The sequence below is a fragment of the Canis lupus genome, chromosome 16 (genome assembly GCF_048164855.1).
Source record: "Canis lupus baileyi chromosome 16, mCanLup2.hap1, whole genome shotgun sequence".
Taxonomy (NCBI): domain Eukaryota; kingdom Metazoa; phylum Chordata; class Mammalia; order Carnivora; family Canidae; genus Canis; species Canis lupus.
The window spans coordinates 48,078,743-48,100,226 of record NC_132853.1 but is presented as its reverse complement, the minus strand read 5'-3'; the positions used below and the strand labels follow the sequence as shown (position 1 = coordinate 48,100,226).

At 44.9% G+C, this 21,484-nt stretch overlaps 1 protein-coding gene across 4 annotated transcripts; it reads left to right on the top strand.

Moving 5' to 3' along the window:
* The first annotated feature begins 14,003 nt into the window (after positions 1-14,003).
* C16H17orf58 (chromosome 16 C17orf58 homolog) lies at positions 14,004-19,008 on the top strand. 4 transcript variants are annotated; one of them, XM_072781134.1, is made up of 5 exons: positions 14,005-14,143; positions 14,249-14,354; positions 16,476-17,030; positions 17,224-17,415; positions 18,054-19,008. In XM_072781134.1, exons 2-5 carry the CDS (start codon positions 14,279-14,281, stop codon positions 18,242-18,244), a joined length of 1,014 nt encoding a protein of 337 aa, XP_072637235.1. In that variant the 5' UTR covers positions 14,005-14,143; positions 14,249-14,278; the 3' UTR covers positions 18,245-19,008. The 4 variants fall into 4 exon arrangements, with proteins under 4 accessions (XP_072637234.1, XP_072637235.1, XP_072637236.1 ...); XM_072781133.1 differs by having other exon boundaries at positions 14,004-14,354; XM_072781135.1 differs by lacking the exon at positions 16,476-17,030 and having other exon boundaries at positions 14,027-14,143; positions 14,286-14,354.
* The last annotated feature ends 2,476 nt before the right edge of the window (positions 19,009-21,484 follow it).

Genomic DNA, 21,484 nt, shown 5'->3' with positions numbered 1-21,484 from the left:
AAAAAAATAATTATTATAAACATGTAACATACATACAGAAAAATCAGGTATCATAAGCATACAGTTCAATTATGTTCACAAACTGAAGAGACTTGTTTAACCAGCACACAGATCAAGAAAGGGGATCTTACTCACTGCAGAAGTCCCCTCCTCTGACCGTCGTTCCCTTCCAATCACTACCTCCACCCGGGTGATCAGTACCCTTCTTTCTTTTTTTATTTTTTAAAGAATTAATTAATTAATTAATTTGACAGAAAGAGAGTGCACAAGAAGGGGAGTGGAAAAGGGAGAAGTAGGCTCCACACCAAGCAGGGAACTTGAGGCAGGGCTCAATCCCAGGCCCCAAGGACCCAGGAACCCAGGGACCCAGGGACCACAACCTGACCTAAAGGCAGATGCTCAACCAACTGAGCCACTCAGGCACCCCAATACCCTTATTTCTAACAGTGTTGGTTAGCTGTGCCTCTTTTTATACTGGATCACTTTGGAATTTTGATTTTCAAAGGTTTGACTAAATACAGATGTTTATTAGTATTATATCAGTCCAAATTTTCAAAATCCATTTAAGAATGTCAGAATAAGTGCCAGAATTAATATTAACATGCAATCCAAAAATATTAACATTCAGAATTATCATACTTTGCAATTTGCCAGATTCCAGGATTAAACCTACAGTAAAGTTGACATTTTTCTCTACTCCTCTTGGAAGCCCTACAAAAGCAACAAGAAGAATGAGAAGCAGAACCACAAACAACATCATCAATGACACTAGGAGGAGACATCTGAAACTCTTCAAATGAAAAGAGGAAGGGCTACCGAACGCAGAGAAACCAACCCGCAGGGGATCCGAGGATGCTCAGGCCGCAGATATTAGGAAGGACCAGCAGAGGGCGCGTCTCCAAGGGAAGGGTCCAAACTCCAGAGGCAAAACAATAATCCCTTGTTCACAATGACAAGACTGGGGTGTGTGGACAGCGCCTTGTCCTCACAGGGACAGATCCGTGTTCTGGGTATGGAGTTGCCTTCCTCGCCTGCAGGGCTTCCACGAGCACCACCGTTTCTGGACGTAGACATTGCCAGGAGTCACTGGTCCAGAAACCAAGGAGAGATGGGAGTGGTCCCTCCCACTATGACCCCTAAAAACTCACTGGAAGAATTTTTTGCTCTCCTTGCTAGTGATCTGGGACTCAGTGGGTCCAAAGGCCTTGTGCCCAAGGGAGAAATGTCTAGACCGGGAAACAGCATCATGGGTCCATTCATTTGAAAGCTGAGACTGCCCCTTGGCCATTTGGGATTCCTCCTGCTGCTGAAAACAAAGGAGTCACTGTTATAGGCTGAATGTTTCTGTCACCCCAAAATCTATATAGTGATGTCCTGACCCACAATGTTATGGCTTTAGGAGGGGGGCCTTTGGGAAGCAATTAGGTTTAGATGGGGTCATGAGGGTGGAGTCTCTCTCTTCCTCTCTCTCTCTCTGTCTCACGGATACAGCAGGAGGGTTCTGCAAACCAGGAAGAAAGCTTTCATCAGAACCCCAACCATTCTGGCACCCTGATCTCAGACATTCAGCCTCAGAACTGCAGAACCATGAAAAATAAATGTCTCGTGTTTCAGCCATCTCTGCTAGACAATGTCTAGAACCCAAGGATTTAGCAGGGGCAAATCTTAATATGCCCTTCTCCCAAAAACCTGGTTAATGGAAAGTACAGCAACCTGATAAAGACAAGACTGCCAAGAACTCAGGTCCTACAGGAAGAAAGTTTTGGGTCCCCCAAGGGTGCCTGGGTGGCTCAGTTGGTTAAGTGTCTGCCTTCAGCTCAGGTCATGATCCCAGGGCTCTGGGATCAAGTCCCATAACAGGGACTCAGTGGAGAGCCTTCTCCTCACTCTCCTTTGCCCCTTCCGTGGCTGGTGCTCTCTTTCACACTCTCTCAAATAACTAAATAAAATCTTTTAAAAAAAACAGTTACTTAAAAAAGAAAAAAGTTTTGGGTCCCCCTACCAGGCATAGGGCTCTGCTCAATTGTGAGTAAGGGGTATATGAATAAGTAATAGAAGAAGGCAACTATTATGGCCACTTGTAGAGGAGACTTCAGACAGTATGCTTTATGTTCATTTGCTCTTTTTCCTTCTTTTTTCTTTCTGCCTTATATAAAGAGCACCAGTAGTAGCTAATGATTTTGGTATCACTTGATTACTAGCTGTATAACCTTGAGCAAGCTGCTTAGCCTTTACATGCCTTAGTTATTCATCTGTAAAACTAGGGTAATAAAAGTAAGAGCTCCTAGGTTGGTGTAAAGATGTAATGCTTAGACCAGTGCTCAACAGGTGCCAGCTATTATTGTAATCATCATTATTATTAACAACAGATATTCTTTTTCGTTTCATTGTAACATTAGACAAGGAAGTTCCCAAATTAAGAATGGAAAAATTTCCCAATTTTATTATTATTAATTTAAAAGATTATTTATTGGGGTACCTGGGTGGCTCAGTGGTTGAGTGTCTGCCTTTGGCTTAAGTCATGATCCTGGGGTCCTGGGATCAAATCCTGCATCAGGCTCCCCAGAGGGAGCCTGCTTCTCCCTCTGCCTATGGCTCTGCCTCTATCTGTGTCTCTTATGAATAAATAAATCTTTAAAAAAAGTAAAAGATTATTTATTGAATTACAAGTACATATTTATATCGGATGTTCCAAAACTTGGAATTAGAATTTTTTTAAACCTTCCAAATTAATTCATAAGCTTTTTTTTGACAATAATAGTTGCTATAGTCATAATATGAGAAAACATCCAAGAGAATGGTAGAAACTCCAAGTTCAGCATAATGATTATTTCTAGGAAGGAAAGGAAATTGTACCTGGGAGGGCATAAGGGGCTTCAACTGGGTAGTAGTTGTCCGTTGCTGCAAAACAAATTACCCCTAAATTTAGCAGCTTAACATAATGAGCTTTACTTTTTAAAAAAAGATTTTATTTATTTATTCATGAAAGACACAGAGAGAGAGGCAGAGACATAGGCAGAGAGAGAAGGAGCCTCCATGCCTGGAGCCTGATGGGACTCGATCCCGGGACTCCAGGATCACGCCCTGAGCCAAAGGCATATGCCTAACTGCTGAGCCACCCAAGTGTCCCCATAATAAGCATTATTAATCACACTTTTTGTGGCCCAGAAATCTGGCAGTGGTTTAGCTGGGTGATTCTGCTTGGGTCTCTTAAAAGTTTCAGTCAAATTGGGGTTGGAGCTGCAGTCTCATTTGAAGACTCAAGTGGGAAGGGTCTGCTTTCAAGCTCACTTCTTTGGCTCTTGGCAAGCCGCAGTTTCTTACTGGCTATTGGTGAAGCCAATATTGGAACTGGCTATCAGTTCCTTGTCACATGAGCCTCTCATAGCTTGCCTGAGTGTCCTCCCAACTTAGCAGCTGGCTTTCCCCAGAGTAAATGATCTAGAAGAAAGAGAGAATGCATACTTGAGATAAGAGTTCAGACGTTTTGTAACCTACTCTTGAAAGTGCGTATTATCACTTCTTCCACATGCTATGGGTGACTCAGACCAGTCCTGCTACAATGTGAGAGGGGACCACACAGGGTGTGAATACCAGGAAGTGGGGATCATTAGGGGCCAGCCATTGTGGACACCAACTATATTTATAATTATTTAAAAATTAAATGTTAAAAAAATTAAATGTTTAAGGGCATCTGAGTGGCTCAATTTGTTAAACACCTGCCTTTAGCTCAGGTTATGATATCAAGGTCCTGGGATTGAGCCCCACATCAGGCTTCTTGCTCAGCTGGGAGTCTCTCCTCCCTCTGCCCCTCACCCAGCTCATGCTCTCTCTCTTTCAAATAAATAAATTTTTAGAAATCTAAAAAAAAAAGGCTGAGGAAGAGGACACCTCAAATAATGATGACAGAGACTTCTGAAGACAATTTCAAGAAACAGGTAGGCATTCTCAGAAAAATACAAGAAGCCATGATCCTTATAATCAGGAAATTATAAAAAGAGTAGACTGAGATGAAAGAACAATAGGATGAACCAAAAAAGCTAACTAATAAGAATTCCTTAGCTTTAAAATCCTGTTGGAAGGAGCCAAGAGCAGAGTACATAGTACTGAACATGAAATCAGTGACATGATGTGCAGAGTCAAGAAAGCCTCCTAGAATGAAAAGGAAAAAGGGACACTTGGCTGGGTCAGTCAGAGGAGTGTGTGACTCTAGGTTTCAGCCCACATTGGGTATAGAGATTACTTTAGAAAAAAACCTAATAAACTAAAAATAATTTGTTTTTTAAAAAAGGAAAGAGAGATTGAAATGATGATGAAGGGGCATCTGGGTGGCTAGTTATTAAACATCTGCTTTTGCTCAGGTCATGATCCCAGGTCCTGGGATCGAGCCCCACATCAACCTCCCATACTCAGTGGAGAGACTGCTTCTCCTTCTCCTCCTTCTCCCTCTGCCCCTCCCCCTGCTTGTGCTTTCTCTCTCTGAAATAAATAAAATCTTAAAAAAGAAAAAGTATGGGATGCCTGGGTGGCTCAGTGGTTGAGCGCCTGCCTTGGGCCAAGGGCGTGATCTTGGAGTCCCAGAATTGAGTCTCACATCGGGCTCCCTGTATGGAGTCTGCTTCTATCTGTGTGTGTGTGTGTGTGTGTGTGTGTGTGTGTGTGTGTGTGTCTCATGAATAAATAAATAAAATCTTTAAAAAAAGTAAAATGATGATGGAGAAGATAAAATATATAGAAGACATAATCAGAAGATCATGATTAAGGGGTGCCTGCCTGGCTGGCTCAGTGGCAAAGCATATGACTCTTGATCTTAATGTTGTGAGTTCCAGCCCCACCTTGGGTGTAGCTCTTACAAAGAAGACCAATATTAAGGAAGACACAAAAGAATAGGAGTATCTGAAAGATTCTTAAGGTGAAAATGGTGTAGGTGCACAGATAAAAACAGCTGAATGCGCTTGAAGCAAAATCGAGTGTTTAGCCTCTTAAAAGTGAAACATTTGGCCTGCCTGGGTGGCTCAGTCGGTTGAGCAACAGCTTTCAGCTCAGGTTGTGATCCTAGCACTCTGGGATTAAGCCGTGCTTCTCCCTCCCCTTGCTCTTGTGCTCTCTCTCTCAAATAAATAAATAAAATCTTTAAAAAAGAAAGTTAAATATTTGAGGTATTCTCTATACATGAGGAAATATCAACAAAACAAACGTGATGACTGTGATTATTCAACAAAGTTTGGAAGGTTCTCATCAATGCAATAAAAAAGTTAAAGATTTGAGAAGAGGAGGCAAAATATTTTTTTAGATTACATGGTTTCCATTGGGAAAACCCAAGGAAATCAATTGAAAATAGTCTGAGGATTGCCTGGCGGGCTCAGTTGGAAGAGCATGTGGCTCTTATTCTCAGGGCATGAGTTCAAGCACCATGGTGGGTGTAGAGATTACTTAAAATAAGTGAATAAATAAAATAAAAGAAAGAAAGAAAGAAAGAAAGAAAGAAAGAAAGAAAGAAAATAGTTTGGAATATCTTTGGATCTATGCAAATTGGGGTATACAAAATGTACAGATATACAAATTAGTAGCTTTTCTTTACGTCTACCAAAAGCAGAAAATATATAAAAGACAAAAAGATCTTTTCCGCATTACATCAAAAATACAAAATATCCAGGAAGTAAATTTAACATAAAGATGTGTTTAGAGCTTAGATGATGAAAATGATAATGGGGGAAAGAAGACTCAAAGAAATATAGAGATATGCCATTTTCATGGGCAGAAAGACAATATTGGACAACTGTCAATTCCTTTACAAATGAATCTATCCACTTAATGCAAATTCAAAAAGTCCAACAGAATTTTTAAAATTTAGCAGAGTACACTTGGGAAAACAAAACACTGTGTTAGACAATTTTTGAAAAGAAAAATGTGTTATAGGGGGCACCTGGGTGGCTCAGTGGTTGAGTGTCTGCCTTTGGCTCAGGTCATGATCCCAGGGTCCTGGGATCAAGGGCCGCATCGGGGTCTCCACAAGGAGCCTGCTTTTCCCTCTGTCTATGTCTCTGCCTCTTTCTGTGTGTCTCTCATGAATAAATAAATTAAATCTTTAAAAAATATGTTATAATATCACTATAATTATAACAATGTCCCAATATGGGCATATAAGCATGGGAGTAGACAGCGGGAGTAACGGAAAATCTAGAAATAGACCTAAATTTATTAGAAGTTAATATTCTCTATGTTAAAGGTGACATCTCAAATTTAGAAAAGGATGGATTTATTTGTCAATTGGGTTAGACAACTTTCTAGTTATTTTAGAAAAAAATAAAATTAGATTCTTACCTCATACTACATATCCAAATAAATTCCAGATGGAATCAAAATTTAACTACAAGCACTAGAAAAACAAAGGCTGATATATGTGTAATTTTGAGTTGGAGAATGTCTAAGCATGACACAAAAGACACCAGGGACATTGTTAAACAAAAGACTGATAGATTTTTCTGTACAAAATTTAAAAATTTGATTACCAATAAATCACTAACAGGTTAAAAAATCAACAAAATTTTGTGGGGAAATATTCTCAATATATATAGTGGACAAAGAGTTAAAATTCTTTGGCTAGAAATAGCTCTCAAAATCATAAAAGAAAATGAAGATTCTAATAATTAGACAAAGAACAGGTGCTTAGCCAAAGAAGAAATCTAAATGGCCAATAAATCCATGAGAAAATCTACAATATTACCAGCAAACAAACAAACAAAACCAAATTAAAACAAAGAGAAATCTTTTTCTTTATTTTTTAAAGATTTTATTTTTCAAGTAATCTTGACGCCCAGTGCGGGTGGGGCTCGAACACAACCCAGATATCAAGCATGGTATACTTTGACTGAGCCAGCCAGGCATTCCAGAAACCCTCTATTTATTTATTTATTTGACAGAGAAAGAGAGAGAGTGAGAGAGAGAGAGCACACAAGCAGGGGGAGCAACAGGCAAAAGGAGAGGGAGCAGCAGGCTCCCTACTGAGCAGGGAAAACCCTGGGATCATGACCTGAGTTGGCTTAACTGATTGAGCCACCCAGGTGCCCCTTATTAACATTTTAAAAGTCATGCTATAAAGTATCTACATGCCATGATTCCACTTTTATGTGAAGAAATTATATAACATTTACATGCACATATATGTGTAGAAAAAAGTCTGGAAATCGATAAATCAAAATACCTATAGTAATTATTTCTAGGAAATAAGATTGTCATTGATTTTTTCTTTTGTATTATATATTCTGCAAAGAATATGTATTACTTATATACATTTTAAAGGCTTTTATGAAGGGATGGAGGATATCACAAAAAGACAGCTAACAGATTTGACTATATAAACTAGTAACATGTCTTATGTAATATCAAAAATTATTAGGTCCATCAATAGATTCAACACCTCAGAAACAACCACCCCATCCCTGTCGTTGTCTTTCCAGAACCTGCTCCCAAGAATACCCTGACTTTTTGAACCTTGTATTAGTTTTGTCTATTTATGAACCTTACAGAAATGAAATTACATAGTATATAGTGCTTTGTGTCAGACTGATTTTCCTTGAGATTATGTTTATTTACGAGATTGATCTATATTTTGCTTTTGTGATTGTGGCTCATTTATTTTCATTGTTTTTTTTTTTAAAGATTTTATTTATTTATTTGACAGAGAGAGAGTATAAGCAGGGGCAACAGTAGAGGGTGAGGGAGAAGCAGGCTCCTTACCAAGAAGGGAGCCAGATGTGGGGCTTGATTCCAGGACCCTGGGATCATGACCTGAGCTGAAGGCAGCTGCTTAACCCACGGAGCCACTCAGGCGCCCCTGTTTTCATTGGTTTATAGCAACAAATGTGGTTCACAATGTTGTCCCCAGGAGCCATTTGGCATTGTCTGGAGACAGTTTAGATTGTCATAACTGGAGGTGGGGGGCACTACTGGTATCCAGGGGATCAGGCCAGGGAGACTGGTCAAAATCCTGCAGTGCAGTGTAAAGAATTATCTTGGCCTAAATGTTAATCATGCTGAGGTTAAGAAACCCTGCTCTAGGGGCGTCTGGCTGGCTCAGTTGGTCTCAGTTATATAAAAAATTTAAAAACAACAAAAACCACAACCCTGCTCTATCGTATTCCAGTATGTCACAAGATATCCATTCCTCTAATGGTGGGGACACAGAAAGTTTTACAGTAGTAAAAATTGTAAACAGCCTGAAATATTTTTTTAACATTTTGTTTTTTTAAATATATATATATATATTTTTTTAAGACTTTATTTATTTATTCATAGAGATGCAGAGAGAGAGAGAGAGAGGCAGAGGCACAGGCAGAGGGAGAAGCAGGCTCCATGCAGGGAGCCTGACGTGGGACTCAATCCCACGACTCCAGGATCATGCCCTGAGCTGCAGGCGGTGCTAAATGGTTGCGCCACCGGGGCTGCCCAACAGCCTGAAATATTCACAAATTATGGTTGGTCCAAATGAGAACATATTATGTAGGTATGAGATTTCACAAACGTGAAATAAATAAATAAAGAGTTTATGGGGACACCCAGGTGACTCAGCGGTTGAGCTTCTGCCTTCGACCCAGTGCGTGATCCTGGGGTTCCAGGATCGAGTCCCACATCAGGCTCCCTGCATGGAGCCTGCTTCGCCCTCTGCCTGTGTCTCTGCCTCTGTCTCTCTCTGTCTCTCTCTCTGGGTCTCTCATGAATAAATAAATGAAATCTTTAAAAATAAATAAATAAATCCAACTTAAAAAAAATAGTTCGTAATAGTATTTTGAACAATTTTAATTGGATAAAAGCTGGATTCTAAATTGTACCCACAAAACAGGGAAGCATTTCTGTCATGGTGTCATGAGAACAACACAGAATCCAAAATAGTGTAGACACTCTGCCCACCCCTGTGTAAAAGTGATATCCAAGGCGTGCCTGGGTGGCTTAGTGGGTTAGGCGTCTGCCTTTGGCTCAGGTCATGATCCCAGGGTCCTGGGATGGAGTCCAGAGTCCCTCCCTGCCCGGCGGGGAAGCTGCTTCTTTCTCTCCCTCTTCCTTTCCCCCTGTTTGTGCTCTCTCACTCTCTCAAATAAATAAATAAATAAATAAATAAATAAATAAATAAAATCTTAAAAAAAAAAAAAAAAAAAGATGATATCCAAGAAGGAGGCTGGAAAGAAACACCTGGAGATGTTGCAAGGATTGTGGGGTGTAGTGGTAGTGAAGCGAGGCCTACATTTTGCAGTTCTTTTGGCTACTCGGTTTTTATTTTCCAAATTTTCTTTTTTAATAATGTAGAGGGATAGGAAAATACAACAGAGTTTAAAAAAAAAAAACCCAGCTACTCCCAGCTTCTCCCACCAGCGTCCGTGGGAGAGTTTGTCCGCGGGGTATTGAGGTCTCCAGCACCTTCTCCCATTGAGGGTCGTCCCCTGGTGCACCCCCATGCTCCCGGGCCGGGGGGGGGGGGGCGGTAAACCCGTCATTTTTCTTTTTTTTTTTTCACCCCAGTCATTTTTCAAACCAGAGTTTACGTGGCATCTCCAGCCACCTTTACTTGGCCTCCACATTCTGTTAACCATTCTTTTCTCTCTAACAGGTACAGCTTTTCAGTATGGCACTTGACGCTCAAGTGGAATAGGTTATTTTTCACAGTGGTCTGTGAGCCAGGTGAGGGGAGGATTTAGGTCTGAATATCCCAGGATCTTTCTGGACACCTGTGGGAATAAAGCTAGGGGTTGTCCTTGAAAGTCTGAAGAATTTGGGGGAGACCCTGGACTGAAATCAAAGAACTAGAACGTGACCATAATTTACCTGATGGAAACCAAAGCAAATATTATACTCTTTTTTTTTTTTTTGTGCTCTTTTTGAAGAATAATTATGACTGATATTTCTGGTTTTCTACAACAGTGCCTGGAACATAGTATTTTGATACTGAGGAGTGGCCTATAATTCAATGCTGGCTGCACTGATCACCCAGAGTTAGTGCAGACCCCACTGTCTAAAGGGCATGGTCCACAGGCACCTGGGTGGCTCAGTGGTGGAGCATCTGCCTTTGGCTCAGGTCATGATCCCAGGGTCCTGGGATCCAGCCCTATGTTGGGCTCCCTGCTCAGTGGGGGGAGCCTGCTTCTCCCTCTGCCTCCTGCTCTCCCTGCTTGTGCTCTCTGGCTCTATCTATCTCTCTGTCAAATAAATAAAATATTCCTTTAAAAACAGAAAATAAAGGGCATGGTCCACAACAACACTGCTCCTATTTCAGACCAACTGGCTGGATCTGGGGCTTCTCACGATCCCCCTCAGGTGTGATAACTTTCTGTTACAACTCGCAGAACTCAGGAAAGCACTATACTTCTGATTGCGATTTTATTCTACAGGATACAAATCAGGACCAGCTACACAAATAGACACATAGGGTGAGATCTGGAAGGGCCCCAAATGCATAGCTTCGGTTCTCTTTCCACGGATTAGGGAGCACCACTCTCCTAGCACAGCACCAACCAGGAAGCTCCCCTGAGTTTTCTTTTTAGAGATTTTACCCACTTTTTTGAGAGGAGGGGGGCACGCACAAACCCTCTGCCACAGGGGAGGGGCAGGCAGAGGGAGCAGGAGAAGCAGGCTCCCCACTGAGCAAGAGCCCAACTTGGTTGAGGGGGGCTCGATCCTGGGAGCCCGGGGATCATGACCTGAGCCAAAGGCAGCCACTCAACTGACTGAGCCACCGAGGTGCCCCTCCACTGAGTTTTCTATGGGGTTTCATTACATAGGCCGATGGATTAAATCCTTGGCCATCCAACTGAACCCAATCTGCAGCCTCTCTCCGCTCCCGGGAAGTCAGGCAGGCTCAAGGTTCTGACCCTCTAATCCTATTGTTGGTCTTCCTGGTGACCAGCTCCCATCCTGAAGCTATCGGGGAGCCCTCCAAGAGTCACCTCATTAGCACAATCTCAGGTGGGATCCAGGAAGCTCACGAATAATTACGACACTTCTATCACCAGGGAAATTCCAAGGGTTTTAGAAGCCCCATGCCAGGAACCTGGCACAAATTCTTTATTATACAACACATAGTAGACACTCAATAAATATTTGCTAAGCGGAAAGATACACTAAAAATACCAGAAATTGGCAGGGGAGAGAAAGGCACTTAGGCTCTTAGATTTTTCCACCTGACAAGTGTATATACTTATTATGAAGACAGACACATTAGGCTACAAAAAACCAATACCGTTAAACATTCCAATCCTATGACAAGCTCCCCCTTGCTCTGGTTTATATTACCAAGCACCCTGATGATAATTTGACTTCCCATGTGACTTGTTTATAGAAAGACAACGCTAGCCAGGCTGACATGAGCATGCACGTCTGCCTGAGTCAACTTCTCGTTGTAAATTAGTTAAGTGGCATTCTGGCTTACATGGAGCAGTCTCTTTGAGCTCTTTCTGCCTTCCACACTCCACTAGGGTAGTTTCCGAACCACGTGCAGCCCAAGACGCAACCCTGGACTCTGGCAAGTCCTTCCAGGCTGTTGCCACCCCGGAAGCCTCTAAGAGCCCGTGGGAGCCATCCAGCCGGCTCTCTGCCTCTACATTTCAGGGTGTGGGCTTCAGGGCATTCACAACATTCCTGCAACAGAAGAGTTTCGGGAACACCCCAAATTGGATCTGGGTGACTTGAATATAATCTCAAGCAAGCAGGTATGTCTGAGATGTGGTTGTAAAGGAGAAAGCTTAAGCCTAATTAATTTTATTCCACTTGACTTAAAGAAAGAGCATGTGAAAGAAGGGGATCTGAGGACATCTGTGACCTGGGCCTCAAGAACACAAGCCTTGGGGATCCCTGGGTGGCGCAGCGGTTTAGCGCCTGCCTTTGGCCCAGGGCGCGATCCTGGAGACCCGGGATCGAATCCCACGTCGGGCTCCCGGTGCATGGAGCCTGCTTCTCCCTCTGCCTGTGTCTCTGCCCCTCTCTCTCTCTCTGTGTGTGACTATCATAAATAAACTTAAAAAGTTAAAAAAAAAAAAGAGAACACAAGCCTCCAGAGCTGGAGACACTGACTCTGGTGCACACAGGCCTTGCAGTGACTGGAGAGATTTACTCTTTTGGAGGAGAGAGAGAAGTCAGTCTTCTAAAACCGGAATGAGGAAGATGAACCCACCACGAGCTACAATTCAATCTGGTACTCAACAAGCAAACTTCTGGTTAATAATTAGATTGGTGAATCATCTTCACTATATCCTCTCCATTAAAAATTAATAAATGATGTTCTGGTTTATACATCTTCCTCTTATAAGTTTGTTTACTTTGAGTCAGTCCCACAAAGCTGATGCATTGAGTTTCAAACTAAGGGAAGTTGAGGATCAGACTACAGAAGATAAGAAGATAGCAACCCCTTCCAACATATTGTCAGCCTGTGGCCAGCCAGCCAGCTCCTCTCTAGATGAACATATATACTTCAATGTATCCCTCAAATCACAGCACATCTAATTTGGGAAGCTGTTCTACAGTACCTTTTTTTTTTTTTTTTTTTTTTTTTTAGTTTATTTATTTTTAGTAATCTCTACACTCAAGATGGGGCTCAAATTCATACCCGGAGGTCAAAAGTTGCGTGCTCTTCTGAGTGAGTCAACCAGGTGCTCCCACTCTGGAGTATCCTTGAATGGTATTCTCTTTGGATACCCCCTATGGCTCCACTGTCATAACCCTTCAAAGCAGTCTGCTTTCTTGGAGATCTTAGTTGTTAGAATATCTTTTCTTAAATTGGAAATTGAATATGTCACCTTATAACTTCTACCTACTGGTTCTTTGACAAAATAATACAAATGTTTTTAGGTGCCTAGGCTGCATAGCCTCAGTTCCTGTGAAGGAACTTGCTGATGGAACCAAGTCTTCTTATTCCCCTATTGTTCTCCTAGTTTCCCAGTGTCTTTCTTTAAAACATGATTCCCCACTCCACCCCACCCCCGCCGAATCTAGTCAGTCCACTAGCATTATTATTTTTGAGACATAAGATATTGGTGCAGCAAAAGTTTGTTATTTCTTTTAGCAGCTGCATCTCACTGTTGGCTCATATGCTTCAGATAAAATGCCTTCACCTCAGTGCATTTCCCCTTCCCTTCGGATTTGAAGCTGTTGAAATGAGATACACATTAGTAAGGCTGTGGGTTTACTGTGGTGAGCTTGACCACCCCCCCCCCCCTTGGTGAATGCTATTTCTGTTCAATCTGAGGAAGAGGGCCCTTAGCTCAGGACTCATATACAGAATTCAGACCTAAGCAGTGAATGAGTTTTTCTTAGAAAGAAAGAGAGAAAGAGAAAAAGAAGATCTACCTTTCTGTAGGAGAGAAGCCATCACTAGAGAGCTGGGAAGGTGTTTTTCTCATTTTTATCTCCTAGCACCTGGCTGGGTAAAAGGCACTCAGCATGGGCTTGATGAATCTAGTGAAGGAGATACTAATTTCAATTGGGAGAGAAGAAAGCAAAAGAAAGAAAGAGAAAGAAAAAGAAAGAAAGAAAAAAAAGAAAAGAAAGAGAGAGAGAAAGAAGAAAGAAAGAAAGAAAGAAAGAAAGAAAGAAAGAAAGAAAGAAAGAAAGAAAGAAAGAAAGAAAAGAAAGGAAGGAAGGAAGAAAGAAAGAGGAAGGAAGGAAAGAAGGAAGGGAGGGAGAAGACAGAGCCTATTTGCTCAAGGCTGTTTTCCTTCTGGTTCTAGAACATAAAAATGGCACATACAGTAAAATAGTTTACCCAAACCTAGGCTTGGCTTCTCTCAGAACCCCTGACACACTCCCCGGCGGATTTTTCCTGTCATCTTGAATCCCTTCCACAAGCCCAAGTCGTCTTGAGCACTAATCTGCCTGTTGTTGACTTAATCTGGAAAACACTTCCTATCACTCCTTGGCCCCCACCCTGTCCCTCAGCCCCTCAACACCCTTCTTCTGCCACTCGCCCCACCCTCCCCTCCCCTCCCCTCCCCTCCCCCTCCCCGGGTCCGGAAACCCACATGGGGGTTCAGGTTTGGGGATCTGATGCTGTCACTGCCCACCGACGCTCGCAGGGACAACTTTGAGAGGCCATGTGCTTGTCCCCCTGAGGAAGTGGGAGAAATCCCTGCAGCTCGGTTTTGTTCCAATGGTCTGCTCAGTGAGTGATTCCCGTTTCCCCAAAGGCTGCCCCTCATTAGCATGAACGGGGGTGGGGGTGTGGAGAAGGGGTGGGGGGAGAGAAAGAGCAAAAGCCCAGGCTCAGTTTTAGAGCCTGGGAACCGTGTCTACGAAAATGACAGCTAGAGCTTTCTGGCTCCTCTGTTTGATCGTTGGATCATCTCCCGAAGCCCCAGTGGCGGACAGAAAAGGTAAGATGGGTGAAATGCGGAGTCCCCGCGGAGGAGCAGGGGTGGGGTGGGCGGGGGGGGGTCGTGGTGGTGGTGCTGGGGGTGGGGGGCAGAGGGCCGGGGAGAGGGCGCGCTGAAGGGCGGGACGAGGAGGGGGTCGGAGTTTGCAGGAGAGGGGACTCCGGGTCCGTGGTCGTGTTCGAAAGGAGCAAACCGTGTCCCCAAGATTTTGTGTGTCCTGGCAGCCTTTTCGGAAAGAAGCCAGTTCAGCTGCTGAAATGATCTCGAGCGAGCCGGGCAGGCTGGAGAAAACTTTGCATGTTAAGTAGTTGCTCCATCACGGCGGAGGGAAAGTGTCACAAGGGGTCGCGGCCGTGCCTTTCGGGCGCCGCGCGGGCCGGGCTCGCAGGACGCGGCGGGCGGCGGGCGCCCGGGGGAGCGCGGGGTGCGCCCTGCGCCCCGGGCCCGGGTCCCGCGGGCGATCCGAGGCGCTGGGGGCGCCCCGCGCGGCTGAGGGCCACGGGGAGCCCCAGCGGACACCGGCCCCGGGGCGGGGGCGGGGGTGGGGGCGGGTGGCGCTGGCGGGGGCGGAGGAGGATACCTGCGTCTCTAACACACACAATTTCATGCATGAGCTGAAAAGAAGTTACTGGGGGGAAATGAAATAAGGGATTCTCAGCGGGGAGACGTTTTTGTTTTGCTTTTATTTGGATGTTCTGTTCGATTCACTATCTCTGGGAAAAACGGCTTCCGCACCTCGCAGGGCAATTGACTTTGGGTTATTTTTCCACATGGAAATTGAATGACTTCAGTGGCATTTAACCCAAATATCAGACAATCTTTCCCATGACAACAGATGGTGATATCAATGGGGAAGCAGTTGTGAGGTCAACAGTCGACAGTCAGGAATTGGATATCCACCAGGACTTTATTCAGCTGTGTATGGGACGACGTTGGACATAATGAGTCAGAATCAACCTCTCTGCAAAAACATGAACCATAACCGGCTATTAGGGCTGGGTGAACGCTGATTTTTAAAGGAGATTGTCGATTGGGCGAGATAAGGCACTTTTAATGCAGTGTTGCGAGAGCTGCGAAGGGGGCACACCAGGCTCTTCGAGGCAAGAGGAGAGAAATGCGGAAAACGAGCCCTTGAGACAACAGAAAAAGAAAAATAAAGACAGATTCTTGTGCCGCTTTGGAGGGCACTGGGACCCAGGCAAACGGGGAGGTGATATTGTGTAACTGGGCATGGAAAGTTGCCCAGCTTCCAAGCTGGCTGAAGTTTGCTCACTAACCTGTCTGCAGAGCTGGGGGGGGGGGGGGCGGAGGGGATCATTCATAATTTAAAAAAAAAATTGTTTTCACGCCATATCATTTAAGAGATTTTTCTCCTCCAGGGAAAGGGGGAATGCAAGTGGGCTGTGTGTGTGCTTTTATACTCAACCAAGGGGCCTCGGCCTCCCAGCCGTGCTTTAAAGATCTTTCTTAGCTGTGGTTTACTGGTAAGTGGTGTCCAAGAAGCCGGATAAAAATCCACTCAGAGACCAAGATGACAGTGTAAACACGGATGGGAAAACCAAATAGTTCTGTTGTCAGGGGCGCTTAAACAATTAGGAGAACCTGTAATATGAGACCTTTCCCCCTGGGGTTTGCTCTTGGTACTTTCTCAACAAACTGTACATAGCAAAAAGGCGGATGTTTATACATATATTAAAGAAACGGCAGGAAAAAAAAGGGGGGGGTTGTTATTTAAACCACAGTTGACAGTTGTGTTTAGTCCTAGAACAAATAGGTTGTTGCAATTTTTGAATGCTATAGGTTTGAGAAGGTTCCTTAAGGAAATGAAACGTTCCCATGCGGGGAGAACATTTTTCCTGGTTGGCCTGGTTCTCCCGGGCAAGACCCTCCCGTCGGTCTCCCCCGGGGCGCCCTCCTCTGCCCTCGCGCTCCCTAACCTGCACCTCCAGCGCCCCCACGCCCGCTCCTCTCGCAGGTGCCTGCCGAGTTTGCATCGCCCCCGGCGCGTCTGCCCTCCCGCGCGCCCCCGCCGGCCCCTCCGACCTCCGCTCCTCCCCTGCCCTCTCCACGGGGGCGCCCTCCTGACGGCCTCCCCGGCCTCTCCTCTTCTTTCCCCTACAGCCTCGCCGCCCCACGGCAGGAAGCCCGACCCCGGCGGCGGCCCGAGCGCGGAGGAGACGCCGGGGCCCCGAGCGCAGCCGGTCCCCGAGGCCCCGCGGCGGCCACGCGCGGCCGAGGCCGCCCCCCGCGCCTGGCCCGACCCGCGACGCCGGAAGCCCCCGCCGCCCGCCGAGAACCGGGCCGGCTTCCGGGAGGCCGCGCGCGCGCCCGCCGGCCCGCCGAGCCCGCGCCTCGCGCAGGCGGAGAACCGCGCCTCGCCCCGCCGCGCGCCCGCGCTGGAGGACGCCCCGCGGCGAGCCCGCGCCCGGGCCCTGCGCTTCCCGGCCGTGCGGCCGCCCGCGCGCGCCGCCGAGGCCCCCGCCGGCCCCGCCCACCCCAACCGGCCGCGCGCCGCCGCGCCGCCCCCGGAGCCCGCGCCCGCGCCCGCGCCCGCGCCCCCGCCGCCGCCGCGCCCCGGCCCGCCGCAGAGGGACGCGGAGCCCGGCGCCCAGCCCTGCGCGCGCGCCTGCAGGGTGGACCTGGACGAGCGCGAGTCCTACTGCGCGAGCGAGTTCGGTGAGCCCCGCCCAGGCGAGCCTGCCCGAGCCTGCCCGAGCCTCCCCGAGGGCGCGCCCGGGGGGACCCACCCGCTGCACCCTGCGGCCCCCTCGCCCGTGCGGACCGGTCCGTGATGTGCAGACTCAAGTGGGGAGAGAGGGGACGTGAGCGCTGTGCGTTTCTCCAAACTCTTTGTTTTTTTGAAGAGCAGCAGTGAACGGGATCGTCCACGACGTGGACGTGCTCGGCACCGGGATCCGGCTGGTGACCCTGCTGGTGGACCGGGACGGCTTGTACAAGATGAGCCGCCTGTACATCACTCCGGACGGGTTTTTCTTCCGAGTCCACATACTGGCCCTGGACGACTCCAGCTGCAATAAGCCGTGTCCAGAATTTAAACCTGGTATTGACACTGACCCCACCACTTAATACACGGACTTTATGCCACCGCTTGTAACTCGGATGCCACGGCCAGGGATTTTTTTTTTTTTTTTTTTTGCGGGGGGGAGTATTCTAAAAATGAATAGAATTTAGACGACAGGTATTATTTCTGTCACTCTGATTTACGCGCCATCAGCCTCCCCGCGCCTCTGGTGAAAGGTGGGGAAAGCATGGGCTGGCACAAAGCAGGCCCTCAGATACGTGTTGACATACGGAGTGACGAAGCAGCGTAGCCAGAGAGCCACAGAACAGGCTTTTAGAAAAAAGTTTAGAGCGGTCATTTTTTGGAGGGGGGAGGGGGGAACCCACTCCCACATCTTTCTAGAGGTGTGCTCTGGAAAATCCTCCTGATACCTCGTGATTAGGACCTTTGTAACGTTGGCTGGTTACACAGGCTGATTATGTGGTTGTCTTCTAAAGGTCACTAGACTGTTTCCACCGCTTGTTGGAGGGTGAAATGTCTGAGTTTCAACATGTGCAGCAGTAGTTGCAAGCTGACGCATTCCTTGACGGCTTCGCAATCTCTTACTGCTTCTTGGCATTTAAAAGACACTATGAATGTACTTTCTGGTTACTTTTTTTTTTTTTTTCCCTCCCCAGGCAGCAGGTATATCGTGATGGGCCACATCTACCATAAGAGACGCCAGCTCCCTACGGCTCTGCTCCAGGTCCTGAGAGGACGGCTCCGACCCGGAGATGGACTGCTCAGGAGCAGCAGCAGCTATGTGAAGAGATTTAATCGAAAAAGGGACGGGCAAGTGCAAGATGCAGTTCACACCCAGTGCATCTGAATCGTCCTATCCTTGGGCTTTTGGGAGAGACTTGGCATTCAGCAACAAGATGGGGAAGGGCCTGTCTCCACGTAATGGGGTCTTCCTGTGGAGTAGGGCCCATAGCTCCTTCTGGAACTGACTGTGTCATTCCAACTCTAATCTTCAAGTTGCCACTTATTTACAAGATGCCTCTTCGATGGTACGCTTCAGAGCTCCCTGGCAAAGCTATTCAGCTCTCGTGGCAGTTATTCACGCGGCTCAGATAACTGACCTGTCCAGTTAACACATCACCGCTTCATGTTGTTTATTTTTAATTATTTTAATTTAAATACATTCTTCAGTAGAAATAGTTCACAAAAAACATTTCCTTGATTTTAAATATACAACTTTGAATAGGTTCTATCACGTATCAAACCCAAGTTTCATACTAAAACCATCACATTTTAAATTCTGTACAGACAGTGCACTAGTCAAAAGACATGTATTGAAATGTCATTTAGATCAAACACTAGGGTCAGAACTCAAGACAAGTATTAAAGTTTTACACTTAGAGTACTAACAGGCTTAATTCAAGCAAAATATTCAAACAAGTGTTCCTGATGTACCAAAATGTGATAAATGGTTTATTTTCATGCCTCCCTGCTCCTAAAAACGCATGTTTTGTGCCAGACTGGCAACTATCCCAATGCTAAACATATTCTGGGTGTATCTGATGTCATTTTTCTATTAAGACCAAGTATCGTGTTTGTGTTTGTAAAGTAGTAAATCTTGCCTTGAAATCAGATCTTGGATGCACCTGGTTTTTTTAGCCTCACTGAGCTCTAAAGGTTTGGGAAAAAAGCCTTCCTCAAACATACTCCAAAAACTCTGGAACCAATATGCAATGACAGCTAACAAGTATGGGAATTTTAAACATTTTCCAGTTGGTTTGGAAAAGGTTTAATCACTAGCTGAATTTAATATTGATTTTATACTTGAGTCCCCAAAGACATTAACAGGTTTTTTTTTTTTTTTTTTTCCCAGAAGACTTAAGCTGTAGATCAGTTAAGCTGAAACACGTGAATAGAGACACGGATAATCCATGATTGGAAATCACTGCCTATGGAAAGATAAACAGGAACTGCACCAAAGAAGAAAAAAACCCAGCCTATTCTGGTCTCAGAGATGTGCTCAGGGAGCTCAAGATGTGTTCTTTAGAACATTAGTCTTTAATGGCCACACAGAAGTACTGTATACCTAAGGGATGTTTAGGACAGGACCATAGAGCATCCACAAGGAAGCAGTAGCCTAAGACAGAACATCCAAGTGTGATGGGAGATACTGTCACCTTATTTGTCCCAAATGGGGCAAAAACATTAAAAAAAAAAATTTGACAGTTTTTTTTTTTTTTTTTAACATTTGAGAGATTCTGATTATTCTGTGGTAAAGGATTACTGAGGGAGTTTTAGAGAATTTTCCAAAAATGAGTGTTGCCCACACTTAATAAAAGTCATGCTACAATTGTTTCTCAGCAATGAATCGACTGCATTAATTATAATGTGAACTATCTGGCAGGAGATAAGCAGAGATTGAAGAGCTTCTGGCTTAGCTTTCTTTAGGATAAACATGAACTAAGACATACGTAGCACCAGTCACAAAAACCAAAGCCAAATCTTTAAATGTGAAAAGACTAAGTGGTGATCTTGAATAACACGGTGAGGAAAACTGCAAAATGGCCAAATAGACAAATTATTGGTTGGATGGTTGCAAGTTAAAACATTAAGAGTTATATAAATAGCTTTGGTTGAAAAAGGAGGGGGCAAAATCACTTTTACTCAAAGCCCGAGGGTTATGGTTTGTTTAGACCAACCTGACAATACTGCTTCTGAGTTTTGGAAGTACAAAATTGTGTGATCTGTGTGATAGCTGGAGGTCAAACAGCGTGTACACACCGGCAGGCCAGCTTTTTAGAAACTGCCCCATCAGAGTTATGGCCATCGTTCAAGAATCAGATTGCGGTGAGAGGCGAGGCTCCAATGAGGTAGAAGAGTGGTGGGTGAGGGGCACATGTGCATAGGGAGTAGGGGGCAAACTGATATTCCCAGGTTAGGCAGAAAAGGTTAAGAATCTCATTTTCAATATTCAGCCAGTACCTTGGATGCAATCTGTATTTTATGGAAATTTTTAAGTAGCAAATTCATTGTAGTTCCTAATCCTTTTCTCCTACTGATAGATTTTTTTCTTAGCCTGTGGATTTGTGCTCCAAAGACTAATCTGTGCACATGTAATAGCCCCTCATCTGTAAAATACTCCATTGCCTTCCAGAACTCAAGTAGCACCCCTCCTTTGAATTAAGCTGTTAGAACTCAAGAAAATAAGAGTACCTGTCTTGCTTTTAGGTCCATAAAAATATATATACCTTTATTTGGTACTAACTTTATCCCTTGGCACTGTTTGTTTATATTTCCCTTCAATCATTTTTAAGGTTGATCAAACACACATATATGCAAACACCTCAAACCGGACCCAGCAACTGTGACCTAATTTCAGGTTCAGAACTTTTCATTTAAAGCTTTTCTTTAGTTGAATTTGGTCCAAATTGGATCAAATGGGGTGTGATCTTATAAGAAATGTCTTTTTCAGTAGCTTGAAGTACCCAGGAGTACCCCCAGGATATTTCAGGTGATTAAAAATACCTCTCAGCTGGCTCTTTCCCCTCAAACACGAGACGCTCTGCCCATGAGATAGCACCATTCTCTCTTTCAGGACGAGAAACTGGAGGCTTCCAGGGAACAGCCTCAATCACCTTGCAGAGCGGGAGCTGCAATAACCCTGGAGCTCTATCTAGCTCAGCCCGACTGTGCACGTTTAAAAGGTCACCACCAGGCTGACTCTTTAATATCAAAAAAAAAAAAAAAATACAGATGAATACAAATAGGGAAAGAACCTCAATTTACAGATTCTGGGAAGGTAGATTAGAAACAGCAAATGTCAGGGTCTCTAAATAACACTCCAGGCCATTTGAAATATAAAGACAGTTGTTTTACTTTAGAAAAGATCTCTGAAAGTTCACAATTTTTTTTTTTTAACCTATTGCGGGACATTAACTAAAATACAAATCCTCCAGACTCTGGAGACTGGGAGAAAAAAGCCTTCCCAGTATTATGAAAATAGTTATTATGAAAAGTTTTCAAGGATTGTGAACTTGGCAGATGGAACATAACAAGCACCGATAATACTTTTAGTCAAGGAAATCTACTGATGCAAATTACATGTATT